Source organism: Uloborus diversus, chromosome 1 (genome assembly GCF_026930045.1).
Source record: "Uloborus diversus isolate 005 chromosome 1, Udiv.v.3.1, whole genome shotgun sequence".
Classification (NCBI taxonomy): domain Eukaryota; kingdom Metazoa; phylum Arthropoda; class Arachnida; order Araneae; family Uloboridae; genus Uloborus; species Uloborus diversus.
This window is the reverse complement of record NC_072731.1, coordinates 32,360,191-32,384,323: the sequence shown is the minus strand read 5'-3', so window position 1 is coordinate 32,384,323 and position 24,133 is coordinate 32,360,191. Positions and strand designations below refer to the sequence as shown.

The 24,133-nt window shown below is 34.2% G+C and overlaps 1 protein-coding gene across 3 annotated transcripts in view; it reads right to left on the bottom strand.

Moving 5' to 3' along the window:
- LOC129234532 (polypeptide N-acetylgalactosaminyltransferase 13-like) overlaps positions 1-9,301 on the bottom strand; it is a 92,702-nt gene extending 83,401 nt beyond the window's left edge. For 2 of the 3 annotated variants that reach the window (XM_054868545.1, XM_054868547.1), the window contains exons 1-3: positions 9,215-9,276; positions 4,731-5,003; positions 478-658 (exon numbers count right to left, since the gene is read on the bottom strand). In XM_054868545.1, coding sequence (XP_054724520.1) covers positions 478-658; positions 4,731-5,003; positions 9,215-9,227 — 467 coding nt within the window. In that variant the 5' untranslated portion in view covers positions 9,228-9,276. Of the gene's footprint in view, positions 1-477; positions 659-4,730; positions 5,004-9,129 lie in introns of all 3 variants that reach the window. The other variant, XM_054868546.1, reaches the window with a different exon arrangement.
- Between the last annotated feature and the right edge of the window lie 14,832 nt (positions 9,302-24,133).

Below are 24,133 nucleotides of genomic sequence, written 5' to 3'. Positions count from 1 at the left end.
CAAAACTATCTACATTTGGCAGGTATGTAAAACAATATAGATTATGCAAGTAAAATTTTTAGTAATGCAATGCTTTTCTTGCTTTCAATCACATATCCATGAAAGCAAGAGATGAACTTTTTCACTGATTTATCTACCGATTTTGAAGATAACCATTGTTTAATATTGCTTTTAATTTAAAACCTATTGGGCGTAATGTATATATCTGCAGCAAATGTAGCTGCATAGTGCCAAATGTATCCATGCCCAGCTTCCATGTCTACATTATCTAGCTATGATTATTGCATGTTAAAATTTTTGAAAAATATTGTTGCAAAGTAATAGTAATGAATAAAAGCTTTTTGAAGTGATGACATAAATCTAACAATGATGATTATATCAGTAATATTGAGGAGTTTAAAACAAATTTTATAGTTAGAATTTTTTTAATTGCTTTCAATTGAATTTCATTTTTTAAGATTCATAATTAATAAATACCCTCGTCTTCTCTCATCTGGTAATGTTCTGTTCACAGGAATTCGATCACTGGCCACCAAATTGAATTTATTTAAATGGAAGAGTTTTTTGCTTCTTTTTCTTTCAGCTGGGGAAACAAAATAAGCTTCTCCCATAGCACCGGCTTTAGGTAGTGGAGCATAACCAATCGCATTGACTTCAGCTATAAAAAATAAATTAATGAATTTTTAAAAAGACATCATGCCTTTTAATCAGTAGTGTCACCATCAGACAGTGGGGAGAGGGGGGGGGGGACCGCCCCGGCTGACACTTGTCTGGGGGAAACACCCAAAGTGGATTTCAGATTTTATAAAAAATGTAAATACTTTAAGTCTTAAAATTTTTCAAAACTGCATCTTACTTTATATTTAAGCGATTAAATTTCATCGACAATAGAGCACACTACAGTAGGGAGGGAGGAATTTCTCAGGCATCTGGGGCACATTATACTTAAATTGCATTCATACTTTATACTTGTATTTTAATGTAAACTTTCGTTGTACCACATAAATAAAAGTTTGTTTCTGAAAACTTTTAAACTTCATGTTCACATAAATTTGTTGGTTTGGAAAGGACCCCCTGCTTCCCAAAGGAGGGGGGGGGGCTGATACTACACTAATGTTTGTGAAAACTACAACGCCATGAAGGAAGCATCATAATTGAATGAAATTTAATACACAGTCGAGTGGTAATGGTAAAAATAAATGATTACATTTTCAAACCAAACAAACAATAAAAAGAGATAGAAATTAGTATTTTGTGTGGCCATCACGTGCCGCAATAAGAACTGCTATACGATTTGTCACAGAGTGAAACAAAGTTTGAATATCTGCCTGCGGAAGAGTATTCCATATTGTTGTATGCGCAACCAAAGTTCGTCTGTCCGAGCAACAGGACGAGGATCACGAGCGAGACGCCACCCAACGAAATCCCACACATGTTCAATTGGTGACATTTCCGGAGAATATGCAGGTCAAGGAAGAAGCTGTACCTGCCGCGAATCAAAGTAGGATTTGACAGTCCTGGCGACATGTGGACGGGCATTATCCTGCTGGAATACAGCTCATGGCAATCCTTGCAGGAAAGGAATAGCTTAGGGCTGTAAAACTTCGTTTATGTATCGGATACTGTTCAAATTGCCTACAATTCGTAGCAATTGTGATTGTCCATGATATGCTATGGCACCCCAACCAGAAAAAAAACATTTAAAATAATCAAATATAACATAGAATACAATAATCTTTGTTCATTATATTCCTTTCTTTTTTAAACTTCTCAAAGTTTAAACAATTGAAAAGCTTTTTCTTAAATTTTAGATAGATCAGCGCTTCCTAACCTGATAGCCAGCAAAGACTAATATTCAATGTGAATCCCTGTAATTAGAGAGTATGGATACATGTACTTTGTAGTCAACTGAACTTGATTAAATTAACCATTACTAATTCAAACTTGTAAATCTTGCTTGGAGGTGCACCAAAGTCAATGTACGCTACTGACAATCATTACATATTTCTGATCGTGAATATGTTTATAGCATTTCATTTTTCTACTTTTTCAACTCCTTTTTAAATACACGCAGTAAAATGTTCCCGATTTTTTTCGGGAAAGTAAGAGGTAAACTTAGAAACAAATTTTCAGTTTTTTTGTCCAGGGAAAAAAAGGAGGGGAGGTATATGTATTTTAGTCACTTTTACACTAAATTAGTTGCCGTTATTTACAACTGATAGCAAAAAAGTTGTCTTGGTCATATTTTGGTTAAAATAGTCACCATAGCTACCTTTGCTTCAAAATAGTAACTTTAGTTGCTTTTTAGTCACCAGTGGGATCCCTAGGATTTTAGTAATCTGGATTTTTTAGTTTGTAACACTATTTGAAGACAACATTAAATTTTTAAGCAACATAAACTTGAGGGAGGGGGGGAATATTTAAAGCTGATAAGTATCAGCTGATAAATATCTCAATTATAGACAGGGATTTGTCCAGGGTTTTTCACAGGGTCCGTTTTTTGTGAAAAATCAAAAATTTTTTTGTGAAAGGTCGTTTTTTTTTTCTTGTAAAATAAAATTATTTTGTAAAAACGAAAATTTTAAATTTATAAACATTAATAAATGCATTGGGGGAGGGGGGAGGCTCTTTGATAACGTTAAAACATCATACCATAAAGGCACAAAAATTGCCAAGCTGCTAAAATGTTAGGAATATTTTCCAAGTCCCTATGAAAGGTTTACTAGATGTTAATTTATTTAGTGTTAATGTTAATTCTATAGTTGGTAACCGTATCTGAAGTGATAACTTGTGTATTTCTTCCCCAACCTATAGCTATTCTATTCATTAGCAGTACCAAGTTCAATTCGCTGATATATGTTATTATTGTTTAGATTGAGAGCAGCAGGAGAAAGGTGCTGAGGCAGCAATATCAAGCTGATATATGTTATTATTGTTTAGATTGAGAGCAGCAGGAGAAAGGTGCTGAGGCAGCAATATCAAGCTGCGGGGGGGGGGGGGGGGGGGGGGGGTCAAAAAACATTTTCAGAAAAATCTATAACAACAACATCCTTGCTGGCTATTTTGATTCTGCTGTGATAACAAAAACAGTAAGCATCACAGAAATATGCAGACATTTCTTTTGAAAAATTAGCCATTATTACGATTTTAGATCTGCTTTTACAATAAATGATTTGTGAAAGATCCGTTTTTGTTGATTAGGATTTTGTGAAGGGTCCATTATGGTTGATCAGAATTTTGTGAAGGGTCCATTATGGTTGATCGGAATTTTGTGAAGGGTCTGTTTTGAGTGATCGTATTTTTGTGAAGGGTCCGTCAACGGACCAAAATTTCCTCTGGCCAGACCCCTAATAGATCTTGATACATATCAGATGCTATATCCGCTCTTTCTGGATGGAAGTAAAATTCATAAAGTTTAATATCACATAATCAGAAATAACATGAACAAGAATCTAAAGATTTTTTTTAGAGACGTACCGAGTAGCACTTTGGCCGAGTAGCCAAGTACCAAGTACTCGGCCTTTCACTACTCGGCCGAGTTACCAAGTATCGATTATGTTTTAAGAAGAACCACCGACACACATGTGATGAATTTTGAACTTTGGAATAGTAAACCAGACCTCCTTATCCATATAAAAGTTTTTAAAACTAAATTATTGCTGAAATTTAATTACGAATTATATAAACAATTTTGTTTGTGTCAAAAATTTCACAAAAAAATTATTTTTTAAATTAAAACTAAATAAATAAAAGGTATGATTAATTAAGTTGGAATTAAAACAAATTACAGTAAAATCCCTTTAATGCTGACACTAACAGGAGAATTATTTTTGTCCGCAATAGAGAAGTGTCTGCAGGTCAAGGGTTTAATAATGTTATTTGCATTGGAACTGGGGAATTAAAAATTGTCCGCATTAAGAGCCGTGTCCGCCTTTGACAGGTGTCCGTCAGGAGGGGTTTCACTGTATACCAATCAATTATAGTTCTAGTCCGCCAAACATAAATAATTTTTAAAAGCAGATAAAACAAATGTGCAGAAACGCTGCAGACACGTGTTTCTGCCCCCCTCCCCCCGTTACAAGGAACGTCTTTTTCAGTGCATAACATGTGAGCTAAAGAATGTAAAGACATTCGACAAAAAAATCCAACTTTTGTCGGATGCTTTTAAATCCACGAGCTCCCATCTTGTGCATTGAAAAAGGAATTCCTTGTAACACCAAAACACATGTCTGCAGTGTTCCTGCACTATGCTTTTAACGTTGCTTTATTTTTTAAGCAAAGGTATTTTTATATTTTTTATAACTAATTTTTGTTTGTAGCAAAAATTCATTTTTAATATAAAAATTCCATGTTTTCTATGTTTACCTTTTTTGCATAATTTTTAATAAATAAGTTTTATTAACTTTGGGGACATTAAAATAAAGATTTATTTCACTGAAGCATTACAAACTTCATTATTCTCAAAATTTAAATTTGACTTATAAATTTTAATTGTAAATGATTGCAGAATATAAGGCTTGCTTTTTTCTTTATATAAATTTTAGCATCTGTCTTGGACAATATTCAATTTTTTGCAACTACTCGGTTTTGGCCGAGTATCTGATCAGAATTTGGCGAGTACCGAGTACTCGGCATATTGGCCGAGTACCAAGTAGTTACCGAGTACTCGGTACGTCTCTAATTTTTTTAATAAAAAAAATAGTGAAATAAAATAATACTTTAAGCATTACCATCAGTGAGATTAGGCGTTGCATCCCAAGGCAAATCATTTCCAATAAAATGGCCCACAATCACATGAACACCTCTTTTGTCAATGTATTCAATTTGTTCATTTTTCTTATGTAGTACTTTCAATTGGCTGGAGTTATTGTCAGCCAGTTTGGATTGAAAACTCACAACAAGAAGAAATATAACTATGATTGGAAGCAACAGTATTATTAGAAGAAGTCGCAGCTTTCTTTTCCACATTCTCCATAATCTCCATATCCACATTACAAATAAATCTGAAAGAAAAAGATAACTTTAATCAAGGGACAAAGGCAAGATCAGGGATAAAATAACTTTTAAAAGAGCCTCTACAAAACAACGAAATTAAGTACAGTAAACTCCCGAATATCTGCGATTAAGGTGGCACGGTAACCACGGATAAGCGAAGCCGTGGATAATCTGAATTATAGTTAAAAAACAATAATGGTGTATACAATAGCTAAAAAATAGGAATAAAACTCACACATACATCAGTGTTGCTAGATTGGGGGAAATTTCCCCCTTTTGGGGAAATCTGGTGCTCTCTGGAGAAATTTTGGGGAAATGGGTTTTGAGGGGAATGGGGAAAACCTGGGGAAACAAAAACCTCAGGAAAAAAGATTTTTTTTCGTATTTAAATTCACGTCAAAAAGTAGTGGGAACATTGTTTGTATCAAACAGCATTGGGTTAGCTTTGCTCAACTTTATGGAATTTGCATTTCGCATTATGTGGAATATTATGCCATGGAATTCGCAATTAATGTTCTGCGTGAGTAACTAGTTGATACGTGAAACAGGTAAAAATAAGTGTGATGAAGAGTGTTCTTGGATAAATATATACAAAAATCATAGTTTAAATGTACATACAGAAGCAGAGTAGTAAATGCGAGTAGAAAAAAAATATTTGGTCATTTCTTATCTCTCGGTCAGGCGCTTGTATTTATGACTAGTGGCACTCGCACGGCTTTGCCCGTAGTAGAAAATTAAAAGGTCTTTTGGTCCCTCTGTATATTTACAAATAATGCATGATGAATTTCTCGCCAATTGGCTTGCCCACGTTACGGTTCCACATTAGATAACTTGGTAATTTACGCGTCCATCTTATAATTTTTCTCGGGAAATTGTTCCTAAAATTGGAATAGAAAAAGAACAAAATCAAATTTTCAAAAAATCGCTTAAAGGTGCACACCCTCATGCTACAAACTAATTCTTTGCCAAATTTCATGAAAATCAGCCGAACGGTTTTGGCGCTATATGTGTGTTAGAGATCCTGACAGACAGAAAGAGATCCGGACAGAGATATATCCAGATAGAGAGACTTTCAGCTTTATTATTAGTAAAGATAAAGAAAGATAAAGAAGAAAAAAAAAGCGAAAATGTGAAGAAAAAAAAAGTTCGGGAATTTTATAAGAAAATTTGGCTATTTGGGGAAAAAAAGATTTTCAAAAGACAAAAATATTAGAGGAAGTTGATTCATTTTATAAAAATATTAGTGGAATAATAATTTTGCATTTGGGGAATTTTGGTAGAAAACATCGCTTTTTGGGGAAAAGTTGGAAGGGAATTGGGGAAATCTGAATTTGACCATCTGGCAACACTGACATACATTTAAGTTATTTGGATAAAAACAGTAACATTGATTATAAAAAATATATGTAAAAGCTAAAAACAAACAATAACACAATCATTATTCACCGTCGTTGAAGAAAAAAAATTTTGAAAAACCCATAGATAATCCGACCACCAATAATCGGGAGTTTACTGTATAAGCATTCAGCATAAAGCACTGCTGCAGTTGGGAAAGAATATTTGAGTGGATGCACAAAGACGGATACAAGGGAGGGGCGATTGCCCCTCCCTTGTAAATTGTCCCCCTGAAGGACCTTGTACTGGCAATTTTTAATGAATTGAAGTCCTAAAACGGAAGTGCAGGCCATTTTTGAGGACGATAAGGAAAGGAATGTGGGTTGAATCCCCATTCAAGAAACATTTCGAAACATAAGTTTCAAAGAGGTAATTTTAGACTACTTTTGGTGATGTTATGGGGAGAGGGTTTTGAGGCCTTCCAGCAGAATTATAACGAAATTGAAGTTATAAAATGGGTGATTTTCGAAAAAATGTCCCGTGCATAACGCTAAGCTTTTAATTTTTTCCAGCTATCCAAAGCCCTTAAAAATAATGCTGTTGGGGAATAATACATGCTTTAATATACTATCAAAGCATAACAGTTATTCCCATATTCAATTAATAGTTACTTGAATAAAATAAAAAACTTAGGGTTACGCACAGGACATTTTTTCGAGAATCCCCCAAATGCAGTTTTAGGATATCTCTTTCAACAGAAAAGGAAAATAATTGGTTCAAGGATCTCCTTGGCTAATCCTCCATAGTTCAGTTGCTTCAAATAAAAATGCTGTGGCAGCCTCCCTCCCGCTAAGCATGATTAAATCAGATGCATAGTAAGAGGTAAGTTAAAAAACACAACCGCCTCCTCCTTTAAACATTTCTGGATCCGTCCCTAAGGATGCACCTTGCTGTTGAGTAGATGTCAGAATCAATAAATTTCCAAGACGCCAAAACAGCTTAGTTTAGTTTACATATACCACCTTTACAACTTAATTATACCTTTTCAAAAAGTACAGTCATCAACTTTTTTTAAATGGTGGTTTTAAACCAATTAACATAATTTCTCATATCATAGTCCAACATGCATCCAAACACACTTTTGATTTTATTGATTGCTGGGAACAAAAAGCATTTAAAAAGAATTTTTGAATAATTACTTAACATTAGTTTATAAAATAAATTTATTAATAAAAAATACTTAAAATTAAAACACCAGAAAGTACAAGAATGAATATATTTACTGTTCTCAAAATTAAAAATAAAAAGTGAAGTAAAATCATCATTACAGAACAATTTATGTTCACATACAGTTCGATTTAGCAGGGGAAAAAGAGAGAAAACAAATTTTAATTTTTTCACTTTTTAAATCTGAAATTACTGTTACCCTTGCTTGGAATTATTTTACTTCCTACGATGATAGGATGACATGATCAATCAAAAAAAGTCAAAGGCGATGGGAGGGGTGCGGACTCTTGATCCTCCCCTTTTGTGAGTCACTACCTGTTGATTACACTTCTATTGACCCCCCACTATTTTCCTGCATTAGTCGCCTATGCCCTACCTACCACAATTTGTGGTTTAAAAAGCTGCATAGGGCCCTGACCTGGAGGGTACTAAATGACTGTTACTGCCTTTTCTTAGAGAAACTGTCATGTAATTAAATAGAGTGAGAGGGACTCTTCATGTGATGTAAACAGGGAGTCTTAGAGGGGTAGAGACATGATGCTATCAGAGTCAAGGTTTTGAATGTATGTGGAATTCTAATTACAAGTGCATTGTAACAAATACAAAAGTGACAACTAGCAACAGGCTCTGGGCCCAGCTATACTGGTCCTAGTCAATTTACAATCCCCAGTGAAGATCAATGGCCCTCTTAAAACTATCTACTGCCTTGCTCATTACCACCTCTTCCGGTAAGCTGTTCCAAGGTTCTACTACCCTGCTAAAATAATAATTTTTCCTATTATCCATGTTAGCCTGAAATTTAAATAGTAGCCTAAAACAATGACCCCTTGTCCTGTTTTTAGTGCTAAACTTCAGCCCCGTAACATCTTTCATTTTAATAAATTTAAACAACTGAATCCTCGGTCTCTTCTTTGCTCAAGACTGTACAGTTCTGAAAGCAAATTAAATTATCAAAATATAAAGTAAAGCATTTTTTATGCGAAATTCGTCAATGTGCTGCTTTGAAATGTTTTGATATTTTATGCTCAATTAATATATATATATATATATATATATATATATATATATATATATATATATATATATATATATATATATAAACTAGTGGTGCTAATTTTTAGAGAGGTGCTCAAGCCCCCTTTATGGGCATATATCATTGCTTAAGGTGTTACTTACCTTTCAGCGCTATGGTCAGTGTGTAACTCAGTGATTCTGTTCAAGTCTGCTATGATTGATAAAATATTAGGAAATATAAAAATCCACAATTTCACTCATTACTAAATATTTTTTAAATAACTTTCTAAATATAAAGAAAAATACAAAGATCAAATAACAGGATTCGCAGCTCCCAAACAACGGGGGACCCTTCTAGATCCCTTGAATATGACGAGTCCGCTTTTGAGTAACTGAAATTTACATTCACGAAGAATCATTTTCAACAGTATTGTTGTTTTTAGGGGCTAGAAACAAAAATTTATACAAACGCTGAAGAGAAGAAACTATTTAGCTGGAAACACAATTAAAAATTCACAATTTCTGAATGATCAACACCCAACATAAATAAAAACATACTTATTATATCACGCTAATCACAGATTGCCAGGCATATTAAAAAGGAGCAGAAAAGTTCAATTAACTTTGTAGATCGGTGGCTTACAGAAAACAAACATCTTGCAAACAAATAATCCTGTAATCACACAGCGAGAAAGTTTCGCTCGCATTCAGCACATGAAACCACGAAACATATCCACAGGTATACTAGCTTGCAAGTTAACTTGTCAGTGACGTCATTAAGCGCGGAGGAAAAACACTGAGTGAAAAGACCGCCTGTAGGTTTGTCAGGAGGATCTCCGATAAGACACCGCACTGGCAGTTGCCTGCTTGGCGAATTAATCCGCTTTGGCATACTTCAACGAGAGTGGAGCACTTGAGCAAAATCGCGCCAAACGCAGAATATCCGGAGATCGCCAACTGTTTGTGAGCTCTGATTGGCTGGTTCGTTCAGTTGCAAATGAATGTATGGATCCGCGCTGCACCGCTCTTAAAATTGAAAATATTTAACGATTCACAGAAATTATGACAAAAAAATGTCCCTTTTGCGTCGGTTTAACTAACTAATCCGATTTCTAAAGCAAAGTGCGTAATTTCCCCCCGATTATCTGGCAAAGCGCAAGGAACTATTTCCTTCACTTGGCCGCAGCTCATTTTTCCATAGCCAAGAAAGCTTGCAATCGAGTATAGTACAACACAGATCTTCGCTGCATACCTACACAAAACTCACAACAATAACCGGGCGGACATTAATTACAGCTAAATCCTGGCGATTTTTACAGGGAAATTTACGGCAACCTTGACGTTTGGCGACGCAATGGTTTGGCGCGCGAACAAACGGTAGATACACGAGGGGGCCTGAGGATTTAGGTGATTGTGAGGTACGTTTTAATGATTAATTTGAATTTATGTTTCACAAAAACACAAATTAACTCTTGAAATTAGTAATGTTGCAAGTTTCATTTGTTATTTCAACGAATATTTATTCAAAAACTGCCTAATGACTTGCAAAATGGTTTCGCTCAATCTTAAATGTCATAAATGTAATTTGATGTCAATAACATGTTACAATGTATTTAATATTGAGCTATTGAGATGAAATGATTAATTTATGTATTTCTCTTTCTTAAAAGTGATCTCGTAATGGTTTGGTGCTCGTGAACATGAGAACAAAGAGGATTTTGCTTTGATTCATAAAGGAAACAAACAATGGTACAATTTTATTCATATTTTAATTAAAGCATAAGTAAACTTAGATAACGGCTTGTAATTCAGTGTAGATTTCATATTAAATCAACTAATTTCTAAAGAAATGCATCTTAATAGTATCTTACAAAACGGTTTCGCTCAATGATGAACGTCGTTATTATGGATATGAAGTAATAAGGATTTGATTTCAATAATTTCTTGCTATGAACTTAATACTTTGCTCGTTAGACGAAATGTGATTTCTCTGTTAACTAATAACTATTTCTGCAATAGTTATTATATTTAGCTTCCTATATAGTGTATCTGTTTCATTTGAGTAAAATTGCAAAGTTACAGACAGGAGCAAAATATGGTATTTTCTAGAAGAAAAATAATTTATGCATTTTTCTTTTTCAAAATGCAGGTACCTATTGACCAAATTATGTTTTTAAACAGGAGGATATTCATCTGATGCAGATTCTTACCTTTTTGAATTATAAAACAGTTATCAAACAATCGTTTTTTTCCTTCTAGCTTCTGCTATTTAATAGAATTCTGTGTAACGGAAATCTCAAATTAAATAATTCACTCATCATCCTTTAAAAGCTCTGTCAATCATGCTTTTATTGCTGAATTGCTTCATGACTTTCAGAAAAATAACTTGCAGATTTGATTTTCTTGCCAGTTCCAGATATTGTCACATGCTTAAGGAAAATACTGAAGTATTTAAATCAAAGTATCATGTGGGGTGCAGTAGCTGCGAGCAGCAACAAACGCTCCAGGTTAAAGTGCTTATATGTTGAGGATTTTTACTGCTTGATATTTGTTTTTATTCTTGAGATTTTTTCTCCATTCGCAGAAAGATGTCCAATCTATTTTAATTTATTACAGTTCTACTTTTTGAAACTATTCTATATTGTTTATCTGTGTAATTATTCCTAGGCTGTTATGAAACTTGATCCTCAACTTGAATTGGTTTTGTATCATACTATAATTTGAGAATTTTCCTGTAATAAGCAGGTCGTGCATTCTATTCTTGATGTAATATTATGAAGCAATCATAGCTGAAGTATTTTTTTTATAATAGATGGTCACACCTTAGTGTAATATACGACAAAAAAAAGAGTTAAAGAGAATAAGCTATTGATAACAGCTAGTTTACTATTGTACCTGTTGAAGAATATTTTAATTAATAACATGTTGAGAAGCAAAATATACTAATTATTTTCTGAATAGGATGGATACCTATTTAGAACTATTGTATGCCATTCCAATAGCATTGTTATAGTGTTGCATTCAAATTTTAAATTAAGTTTTTCCTCCCCAGAGTCTAAAAACTGTTTCTGGTGTCCAGTTGCAGAGGCTGAAAATTCCTGACTGAATGGCACATAGTAGAGGGAATTGGTTTCATTTGCTGCCGTTTCCTCTGCTTATGCTTTTCGGTTTTTTCCGAGCTTGAAGAGTAATTACTGAATCAACGGAAGTGTGGGTATGTTTGATCTTTAAAATTGTTACTTTCTTATGGATGCTATTCTCTATTGTTAATCTGTGTAATTGGAAACTTGGGTTACTCCCAGACTGTTATGAAACTTGATTCTCAACTTGAATTGGTTTTGTGCCATACTATATTTAGAGAATTTTCTTGTAATACACAGGCAATGCATTTAATTCTTGAATAATCTTCCGTATGAATGTGTCTTGCTTCTATTCTTGATATAATCTCTATTATGAAGCAATCATAGCTAAGTAAATTTTTTATATAATACATGGTTACACCTTGATGTAATAGATGACAAAAAAAGTAATAGCAAATAAGCTATTGATAACAGCTATTTTACTATTGTACCTATTGACAAAATATTTTAATTACAAACATGTTGAGAAATAAAATATATTATTTTTCTGAACAGGATGAAAAACAGTATTGTGTCCATTAGCATTGTATAATATTGTTGCTTTTAAATTAAATTGTTTTTTCTTCCCAGAGTCCAAGAACTATTTCAGGTGTCCAGTTGCAGAGGCTGGAAATTCCCGACTGAATGGCACATTGTAGAGGGAATTGGCTTCATTTGCTGCCATTAACTCTGCTTGTGCTTTTCGGTTTTTCCGAGCCTGAAGAGTAGCTACTGAATCAACTGAAGAATGGGATTCTCTCTCTCTCTCTCAACATTCCAGGGTCCCCATACTTACTACAACATGGAGATTAACCAGTTGGATGAGGCCTTGAAGACAGTTCTGGTTTTTTGATTCTGACCAGGAGCCAAGCAACCCCTGATCCAGCAGTCCCAAAAGTATCAGTTTGGCATGGGAACTTGTACTTTAACCATGGATATATTTAACAAGCCCTGGTCACCACTAACGATCACTGAGGTCTTCAATCGTCTGGAATAAATTCTGGAACACATTTTTTTATTTGTGTTATACAATCAACTCTCAATATCTCAAATATTCCTTGAGGGGCTGTGGTAACTTCCCATAACTTGAAGTTTGAACCAGTCTGAGATCTGAATGTATTATATATTTTCACTAAACATAATGAAGTGTAACCAAAAGTGTGGGGAATTAGTGTCATTGAACCCCTTAATTTCCAATGACTTGCACAACTAAACTTTTTTTGTATGTGTGTGTGTGTGTTTTTTTTTATAAATAAAGGTTTTTTTTTTTTTTTTTCTCATATCACTTCTTTAAAAACATCTCTCTCTCACTTTATACAACCTTTATAGAAATGTATAAAGCAATTTTACTCCAGGTGTGGGAGCTTCTTTGAACATCCCATGCTTTGCTCAGTGAGTCATCATCACAAGTAATCCCTTTTCCTTGATACCTCATTGCTATTTTTTTCATGTCCTGATATCTTACCCAAGGGTGCCTCTAGGGTCAGGGACTCAGCTGCATTCCATGTAGTCTAGTAATCAAAGCTGATGTCATTAACCCACATAATCCCTGATCTGGGCCAAAGGGAAAACCGAAGATTTTTGTATTGCTATATGGTTATCCTAAGGCTTCATGTTAAAAGTAAAGATGCTTTTGAAAAAAATAATGGCATCAACTGCACCACCTGCTTAGCAAGATTAAATCAACTTTATTAAAAGAGTTTTGTTTATAACCATGTATCAAATTTCTGTTTCATTAATCACAAAGTAAAGATTGCATATTTTGAAATGGTGCCTATATTTTTTGTAGCTATAAATAAAATTCTTATATCCAAGTCTATGTGTCTGTATATTTAGTTTTTTTGACTAAATAGTTATATTTTTGCAAATCCTCAAATTTGCTACTTCTGTGTGATATCTTACAAGTGTGATAAAGTTACATCAATTTATAAACTTTATTTTTGCCAGAAAGGGGAGGGACCATTTTAATCAGGTGAAGTCTGGTTGCTAATGTAGCAGATAAGCATTAGTTCAGTTATGTTTGATTAAATATGAGTAGAAGAAATTGTCTCAGACATACAGTTCATCAATTGTTTGTATATTTATATATTACAGAGGATATGTTTCTCTTTTGAAAATGAACACTAATAAAAGGTATAATGAAATATTAATTAGAGAAACTAAGCATTAGTTTCTGACTAATTGATGAGTGGGAGAAATTGTCTCAGTCAGGCAATGTTCATCAAGGACATGCTTATTTATATATCAGAGAGGATATGCTTTTCCCTTTTTTAAATCAATACATGAATTGTAAATAGAGCTCACTCATTTTCGCTTTCTCTGTTGTAATTTCTTAGTTTTCCAGATTTTGTTTATTTTCCAAACATTGGCAAGGTTTAATTTCAAATTAATACTTTTATTGATAAAGACAATGTATAGATTAAAATTAAAAACTGTTGTGTAACATTTGTTTATCACTTCAAATTTTCTGAAAAATTGAAAAAAGTAATATATTTTTATGGCTGTGCTAACAAAGGGCGTACCACAACTATGGAACCTGGGCCAAATTGAAAATATCAAAAAGAGATTAAAATTCATGATTGATATTTCTAAGTTCCACCAAAATGGAAGGGATCGGTGTAGTACATTCTGTCAAGAGGCCGCAAAATAAAGGATAAAGTATAATATAGTTAAATAGAAATGAAAGAGACTAATTAGTTAACAAATATTTTATTGATTTCCTCCCCCATTTTTCGGATTTATATGTCGTGTATTTTATTCATTTTCTCCCTTATGGAGAGAAAAAATTTTAAACATAATTTTTTATTTATTTATTTTTTTTTTTCTAGTGACTCAAGAATTTAAATGGAATATCAACGTCATTTTTTGCTGGTGCGGAGTAGAGATGCGACAATGCATTAGCATATCGGTCAGCGGCCACTTTAACAATTTTTTTCAGCCGATTTTTACCGATTAATCTGCGAAAAGATGCCACGAAGTGCCCACGGTAACATTCGTACACATATATGATCAACAAAGACTGGGATGCCTCGAAAAATTATATTTCTTCTAAGGCTGCCGCGAATCGAAAAAGTTTGGGAACACCTGCGCTATGGGATAGAATCGAAACCAAAAGTGAAACTTTTCGGAAAACGATGGACCGCGTTTCTATTCCCTAGTTTTGAATATATGAAAAAGAAAAAAAGCTACATTTTAATTTAAAAATGTAGATTTCACATGTTAAGGGCATCTGTTAAATAAGTGGAGACAAAACCAGAAAGTTAGAGAATGATGAAATTTTTTCAACAAACACTACCTTTATGTTGGTATGATGAATATGATTTTTGAGACTTTCATACTAATTTATATACCTGAAATTATTTTCGTTAGTAAATATTGGGCAAAATTTGACTATATTTAAAATTAAGCTGCCCAGCCACCAGAAAAAATGTCAATGCTTTATTGAAGGTATTTAATAAACGCCCTTTCATAATAATCGAAGCTTTCTTTTTTATTACTAATTTAAAATGGAAATATTTTCTTAGTTACTCCGTAAAATTACACATACAAATGTCTATGTATGCAGGCAGTCGAGGGGGGGCGGGGAGGGAATAACAGTTGCAATTTGGCCTTGAGCTCACAGATTGGTCCTGTAAACGAGATGCCTGTTCAAAATTTTGTTGCAATTTGGCCTTGAGCTCACAGATTGGTCCTGTAAACGAGATGCCTGTTCAAAATTTTGTTTTGCGATTTTTTTTTCTTTTTTTTTAACTATGGGATTTTAGGAGTTTACTAACGAAAATTTTTTCTAGCATTTCATTTGCATTGGGCTGCGAAAAAACAAAGAAATGAATGCACCAAAAAAAAAAAAAAAAAAAAACTGATCTGATTAAAACAAAAAAATTATCTTCGTACTGAAATGAGAAATTTATATTAAACAAAGTATAGAATACGCAAATTTGCTATCCATTGCAAATTTTATTAAGGAACGGCTCCAGATGGGGACGGGTACCCCCCCCCCCCCATTTGAGCTCAAGAAGAGCAATATATGTGACACGACCCCTCCCCCCTTTTCTGAATAACCCCCTCTAAAAGCAGAAGTTGGATCCGCCCTTGATTTATGCATGCTCTGACTGATTCGAGCACTTTATTATGTAAGCATGTATGTAAGTTTGTAGCAATGTGTCTTTTGTCCCAAAGGCCCGCCATTTCAAATTTTCTGGAATGGAGGGAGGGGGATAAAGTCCCCCCCTCCATTCTAGAAACTTACATTATAAGTGCTCGAATCAGTCAGATTGTGCGCAATGCATTTAATTTAAAAAAAAAAAAAAAACCACCAAATTCGTACAAAAATGCCCAATTTCAGTTACATTTCAAAAATCCAGGGGGAAAGGGCAATTGAATCCCTGATCACCCATATGACGAGCATGGTTGTATGTGTTGGGGGGGGGGGGGATTCATGGGACAGAACTGCGCTGCCATTAAGATTTTCTTTACAGGTATTTTGGTTTCGTTCTTGGGGGGGAGGGGAGGGGTATCACACAAGAGTGTGATACCCCTAGGAAAGGGCACCCCTGCAGATCATGGAACAAACTTTGCCGTTGATTTTTTTTCGGGGGGTTGAGGAGTATTTAAAGGAGTCTTTTTTCTTTCATTTATGGTGTCTCTTTTTTTTGGGGGGGGGGGGGACTTTGTACAGATAGCTCCAACGAGTTATTAGAGTCCCTGTATGAAAAGTTTATGACCCTATATGACTCTACCATAAGTATATTAATCAACTAACATATAACCAAGTTTCACGGTGAAGTTATAATAAAACAAGTAACTGCATTTAAACTGTGTTGTTTGTTTGTTTGTGGCTTATTAGTGCTTGCTTTTCAAACGTGGTACAATTCGATTTTTTAAAAATAATTTTTCATATTTGCCTCTTATGTGACATTAAAAATATTTTTAAATTAATTAAAACGAATTGGATGAATAAAACACAATTTAGGAATGGTTCTTAAATTCAATTATAAACTAATATATTTAAATCATTAAAAATAAAAAATTGTTTTTGTTAAATGTTTTTTTTTTCTTAACTGTACACCATTAATGAAGTAACTTAACTTGATCCGTAACGATTGTATCAAAAGAATTGCTTCATTTTGCTTATCGCCAAATATGGCGATAAACAAAAGAATCTAGCAACCTTTTTCAAATATGGCGGCTGGATTTAGCTGTATTTAACGGACGGTCAATAACCGTAGGGTACGACAAATATTAAACACGATAACCATAAAAAAAGTTGCAGAACAATGGTTTGCTGCTTTGGCACAGTTATCTCATTGTTGGCAGTTTCGAAAAACTACTGGCGATTGAATTTGTTTCTGACAAATTAGTTTTCATAATCAAAGACTGCAGTTTTTTTGTCTTGCTTCTTGAAATATTAAAAGTAAATATTATTATTTTTAAAACTTCCTCTTTTTAAACAGCTATGTCCAACAAAAGTTGATTACTATACATGCTTCTAAAAGTTGCCATTTTGCATAAATTTCAAACAATATTTCCTGATTATTTAAGTACTTTAAACTTTACACAACAATACACGAACTAAGCATAAATAAAAGAATAAGTTGTCAGGAGTGCACAGTGTTTCGATTAATACAAGATAGTTGGACAAAAGTCAAGTTCAGAATTCATCATTTCATCACACAAAATTCAAGTGTGCCTAAATTCACATGATTTAATTGTTCAAGACGGATATTAGTTACTATACTTTAAAGTGCTTTTTTCCCTAATTTAATTACTCTATCTGATAATTGAACAACATTAAAAATAATTTTAAGATAAAAGAAGGAGTTTTTGCTCGTTTAAAACCTTCCAAGTGATGGTGATTTTACCCCTTTGTACCCGGGCTAAATTTTCTGTACATCCATAGCTGTACTTTTCACATTATTAATAAGGTGTATTATAGTCAGCACACTCGAGTACAACTTTTTTTTTTCTCTAGAGTATATTCTTTCGAGTAGGGATTTCTTTGAAGAATGATTGAAGCAACCAAAACGCGCTTTGGGTAAAAAAAAAAAAAAAAAAATATGTTGTACTGTGCTGACTGTAATACGTCTTATCGTCTTATTAATAATGGGAAAGCTGCAGCTACTATATACAGAAAATGTAGCCCGGGTACAAATGGGTACAAGTCATTACCATCACTTGAAAGTTTTGAAACGGGCAAAATATCCTTCGTTCATCTTTTAAATTTTTTTTAAACATTGTTTAACTATCAGATAGATTAATTAAATTAGGAAAAAAAAGGCACTTACTATTATAAATAATATCCACCTTGAACAATAAAATCATACGAAATTAGGAACATTTTAATTTTGTGTGATGAAATGATGTCTGGAACTCAATTGATTTATTCTATTGCAAACGGATACCTACCTTTAAACCTTTTTTTCTCACGTGACGGAAGGGAGTTAGACATAAAAAAATAAAACTAAGAATCATGTTTTGGCTTATAGTCTATATTTTCCCAATACTCAAGTTTAGAATTTTGAACATGACTTTTGCCCACCTAGCTTGTACTAATCGAAACACTGTAGGGTGACCAGGAAAAGGGGTAGGGCAGGGCAGGGACGACCGAGAGCCAAGGTCCCTTTCCCTTCTTGTCAGTTTTTGGTCGCCGAGCTCTCCTCCTCTCCGTCCATAAAACTAATAAAATTTTCCGACTATAAAAAAAAAGTATGTTCCAATCTAAGTTGACACTGAAGATAAAGGTACGAGATGTGTTACTCCGCGATGAGAAGTAGTTCTAGTAAATTTGGAGGTTTAAACGGGTGTAAATTCATAAATGATGTGAAAAAAAATAGAGAATGTATGTGGTTGAGACATATAGTTGAAGTTGTTGTATGTTAAATATACTTAATTTGTAAGAATTTGATTATGAAAAGAAAATTAAAGCGCCGTAACTCGACTTCTGTCTTGGCGAAGACTTGAGTTTTCAAGGTTAACCTTGGCGGGTTTCCTGTGGACAAGCAAACCCCCCAGAACTCGTTTCTCCCCACTTCGCATCGCCCAAGGAAAAACATCTGATTGTCATTATCACTCTTGAATGAACTCTCCACATTGTGGTCAAAGCATTTCCGCCTGGTCTGTTTTCTCATTTATGCTTTCCATCGATATTTCCAAGCAATTGTACATTTTTAAAAACAGTTTTCGTGAGTAAGAAATAAAAAATTAAATGAAAATATTAGTTTTCAATTATTTACTTGCTGCAATGACAAATACACTGGGATTTTTTTTCTTTGAATTTGAGATTTATTTACTTGGTAGTTTTAAATACCTTTCGTTTCTTACATAATGAGCCCAAACTTCAAGAAAATTATTGTGCAAAAATGAAAGAAACCCGAATTTTGTTTGAATGTAACGAATACTTGTTATGTACAAATCCTTGCTGCGGCAAAAGTCTTTTTTTTTTGGATCGTTTGACAAGTTTATGGAGGAAGAAAAATAAAAAATAATGATCACAAGTATGTACAGATACACTGTTACAAATGATGAACTATTACAATACTATTACACCGATGAACTGCTGGATGAAAAAGTTTTACTTTTTCATTTTAAATTTGAAACATACACATCTCCCTCGAAATACGAAATAAATTCGCCCCACCCCCTCCAAGTTTAGAACCCCCTATCTTAAATTAATTTTTTATAGGAAGTAAATTTACTCACTCCCAAAGTATACCTATAAAGTAGGCTGGCTACATTAACTACGCTAAGGTAAGTAAAATAATTTTTAATAAATTGAGTTTCGGGGTTAATCATATACTTTCAGTCACGTAAAATTGAGAGCTATAACTTTTCTATTTGCACAAACCTCGATGCATTCTCGTTTATTATTTTTAACTTTTTTCATAAATAAGTTGAGCTTAAAAATCGACCTTTTTTTTTTTTTTTGAAAAATTCAAAATGAATATCTTCTATAAGCTCCGGAATGCAGTAATAGGTAATTGTTTCCATGAAGTTTCTAAGTTTTTTATTTGAATAGAATTTTTTAAAAAGGGCAATCTCCCCCCCCCCAAAACTGGTTATTTAGTCTTTGATTTTTACCGTTATTACTAGGGTGTATAAAATGAAAACGCCTATACAGGGTTGAAGTATATTATTTTAGATAATAAAACAACCATGAGTTACACAAATATTCCGAGAATTGCAGACATGTGTTTTGGGGTTTCAAGAAACACCCAGTTTTCATGCAGAAAAGTGAGCCCAATCTTTTTTTTTTTTTCGATGACAAAGGGTCTTCTTGAAACCTGAAAATAGGTGTCTGTAGTTCTCTTTTGAACGATTTAACATTGTTACATTTTCTTTTACTTTTCTGCACATAGGAACTTCGTTGATTTATATACATATGTATAAAAAGACAGAATGGCACCTTTTCCAAATTCCGAAGAAATGGTTGGCATTGGCACAGTTGGATTTTTTAATCAGCGGGATTATGGAAAATAATCTGTAAATATTAAGAGTTCCTTTTTTGTTGCAAAGATTTAAACGAACTTAGGATGCTTTTCTCAACTCCAGAGAGCAAGTCGAGTGCATGTTAAAAATTAAAGAGAAGTTGTTCAAAACAGAAGTAAAGAATGTGGGGGGTAACAAAGGATGCCGATTATTTCAAATATGTAATCAATTTTGTCCCGAAAGCTAAGTTTTATTTTTAAATGGCAATTTCAGTTTAATTTAGACATTTCTTCTGAAAGCACAAGTTGTAAAGAAGCTATAGATTTATATATACATAAGGTATGGATAACAGGAGGCACATATGAATACGATTTCCATGCCAGAGGCAGGGTAAAAGATCCACTTCTTAACAAACTAATAAAATTGCAGGCAAGGATTGAAAATTTTCATTTCTTTTTTCGCTAAAGGCTTGTTGATGTACTTTAATCTCCAGTAGAAAAATGAAGATGCGCTTTGGAGAACATGCCTCATAGTTTTTCCTTTGTTATACTTCTGAAAGAATGCGGTTCTTTTCAATGCCTTTGGTACCCATTATTACCATGGCAAATGTCCGCAGCTATTGTACTAATGTTCTCCTTACCTATCTTAACTTCGGTCGTCTTATCGTTTCTTTTGAAATAGATGATATGTATACTGGATGGTTAGTATTTTCACGAGTGGGCACACGCTTTTTATCAGTGAACGAAGAAATCACCAGTGACAGAGCATGTGTCTGTCAGAGCATATTATCTTCTTTTAATTATGACTTTTCATTTGTTTTTCTGCTAATTTTTTAATCATTCAGAATTATTTGCTAATTACTTTGTGACCGATAGCTCTCCGCCGCTGTAAAATGAAATCCCACTCACAGCCTTGCATTTGTGATAAAAATATGATGAAATATATTTGAGACAAATCTAATTTCTTTGAAAACTTCTAGGATAGTTGTTTCGTTCTTGGTATTTTAAATTATTTTTTTTCCCTCGCCAAATTCGGCAAGTCGCGCCGCTGACTGGCACGCGCCCTACGCAGAGTAACCTCGTTTCCTGGACAACGGCTGCAATTCGACGCGCCTAGCCTTCTCTTCTCGTCGTCCCTTATGTGGGACTAGTGGTACCCGCACGGCTTTGCCCGTAATAGACAAATTAAAAGATCTTTTGGTTCGCCTGTATATTTACAAATACTGTATGGTGAATTTTCTCGCCAATTGGCTTGTACCCATGTTATGGTTCCACGTTATGATAATTTCGTATCTCGCCAATTGGTTTGTGCCCATGTTACGGCTCCACGTTATGAAAATTTCGTAATTTACTCGTTCATCTGATGATAATTTTGTTCTTAAAATTGGAATAGAAAAAGAATCACATTGAATTTTCGAAAAATCGCTTCGAGGTGCACTCCCACATGCTACAAACTAATTTCATGAAAATCGGCCGAACGGTCTAGGCGCTATGCGCGTCACAGAGATCCTGATAGACAGAGAGACTTTCAGCTTTATTATTAGTAAAGATAAAGATAAAGAAGGTGTTTCGGTGTTTTTAGAAATAAAGTAAGAAGGTATCCGTAGGCGCCATCGCTCTTGGGGATAGTGTGGTTGGGGGGGGGGGAGACATGACGGAAATTGAAAAACAACTTAAATAGGGAACACATTGTCAAGGAAACTCTGCATTTTATAGACAGTTATTTGTGCTTTTTTTTCGCTATTTCTTTATATTGTTAAAACAATATTATACTACAATCGGATTTCGTTATAGCGAAACTTCTGTTATACCGGAGACTGAGATTTAGAAATTATATAAGCATAGGATAAAGGCGGCGATTGGGACTGAAAAATTGTGTGGGAGGGGGGGGGGGGACAAAGTAAAAAAAAAAAAGAAAGAAAATTAATTTGAATTCTCAAATTTTGAATTCAAATCATGTTTTTCGCAATCACGAACTGTGACAGAACCCTACTCATTGGAGTTATTGTTTCTAGAAACGGCTCCTGTCCCCTCAAGCCTGCCTCTCCTCCTGGGCGGTTACGTGTGCATAGTTGTGTGTGTAAGTGTGTAGGCTTGTGTATGCGCGTAGACCTGTGTGTATGCACGTAGGCATGTGTGAGTGTGTGAGCGTGCGTGTGTGTAGGACATGGACGCCTCCGACCAGGAGAAGCGGATAGCTCAGGACCGGGGCAGCCGCGCCGCCTGCGGCGGACGGTGGGCGGTGGTGCTGCAGAGGCTTCTGGTCCAAGCTGAAAAAGGAACCACAACATCAAGGACGGTCAAGTAAAGACAATAAGCAATCGTGATTGCTCAAAAAAAAAAGAAAAAAAAAAACTAAAAGCCATAGGATTTTTAGCGATAGAAAAGAAAAAAAAAGAAAGAAAGATTTGGGGGGGGGGCGGAGAAAAGAAAGGAAAAAGATAAAGAAAAAAGTACAAAATTTTGCTAAGGTTAGTTTTGAGAGCATATGAGTGGTAATTGATGCAAATCTACCAGCTTAACTCACAATTTTCTTAAGATTCTGATGAATTATGTACATAATAACTTTACCCGAGGAAACACTTATAGTTCAGTCAATGAAAGCATTGTAGCGTGCATGGAATATGCAATAAATTTTTCACTTCAAAATAGTGTTTGGGGTAATAAGTAAGTAAACATACTAAAAGTCCCCGACCCTGGGGGGTGAGCTAAAAATAGGAAGGAGGGAGGAAGAAAATTTTGTGTTTTTCGAGAAAATTTCGGAAACGGTGGAAAAAATGCGTTTAAAATAAAAATTCAAGCTAAATAAACTTCCTACGAAACAGTTTCTACAAATATTTGTCAAATTTCCAGTAATTTTCCGGATATATGTTATGAAATATCACTGATTTTCGGTAAAAATCTCTCTTTTTTGTCAAACATTTGCTCCTAGTGGCTCCCAGGATCAGTACTCATGAAAATTGTCACTGACAAAGTTGTAGGGCTTTAAATTTCCTTCAATTTGATATGCTATGTTGTTAGATTTTATTCAACTAATCAAAAGTTGCAGAATTTCAAACACGCACTTTCATGGCAAAAAATGGAACACTTGCCATTCACAAATTTCAAACTGACTAGAAAGGATCGCGCACTTTCTCTTTCCTCAAATAATTCGACAATCCTGATGGACAATGAAGAAGTATTTGTGGATTACTACAACACAAATGATGTTTAAGGGGGGGAGGGAGTCGTGAAATCGTGACTTTGTGACAAGGGGGAAGGAAAGAGTAAGAAGTGTGACATCAAGCATTTTTTAATACGAATATGATTATGAAAAGTAACTTGTAAAACGAACTTAGTGACAAAGAGGGGAGGGGGGGGGTAAAAATGTTTAAATTGTCCATCAGGATTGTCGAATTCATTGAGGAAAGAGAAAGTGCGCGATCCTTTCTAGTCAGTTTGAAATTTGTAAATGGCAAGTGTTCCATTTTTTGCCATGAAAGTGCGTGTTTGAAATTCTGCAACTTTTGATTAGTTGAATAAAATATAACAACATAACATATCAAATTGAAGGAAATTTAAAGCCCTACAACTTTGTCAGTGACAATTTTCATGAGTACTGATCCTGGGAGCCACTAGGAGCAAATGTTTGACAAAAAAGAGAGATTTTTAACGAAAATCATCGATTTTTCATAATATATACCCGGAAAATTACTGACAATTTGACAAATATGTGTAGAAACAGTTTTGTAGGAAGTTTATTTAGCTTGAATTTTTAATTGAAACGCATTTTTTCTATCGTTTCCGACATTTTCTCGAAAAACCCAAAATTTTCTTCCCCCTCCCTCCCGCATTTAGCTCACCCCCTAGGGGCAGGGAATTTTAGTATATTTACTTACCAACTGCCACTAACAATATTCTAAAGTTCCCCTAACAATATTCTGAAATTATCGCTTATTCCATTCACGTTACACCCCTGTTTTGAGCACTCATTGACTGGACTATTAGACATGAATTACACTTACATTATTTACCCCCAAA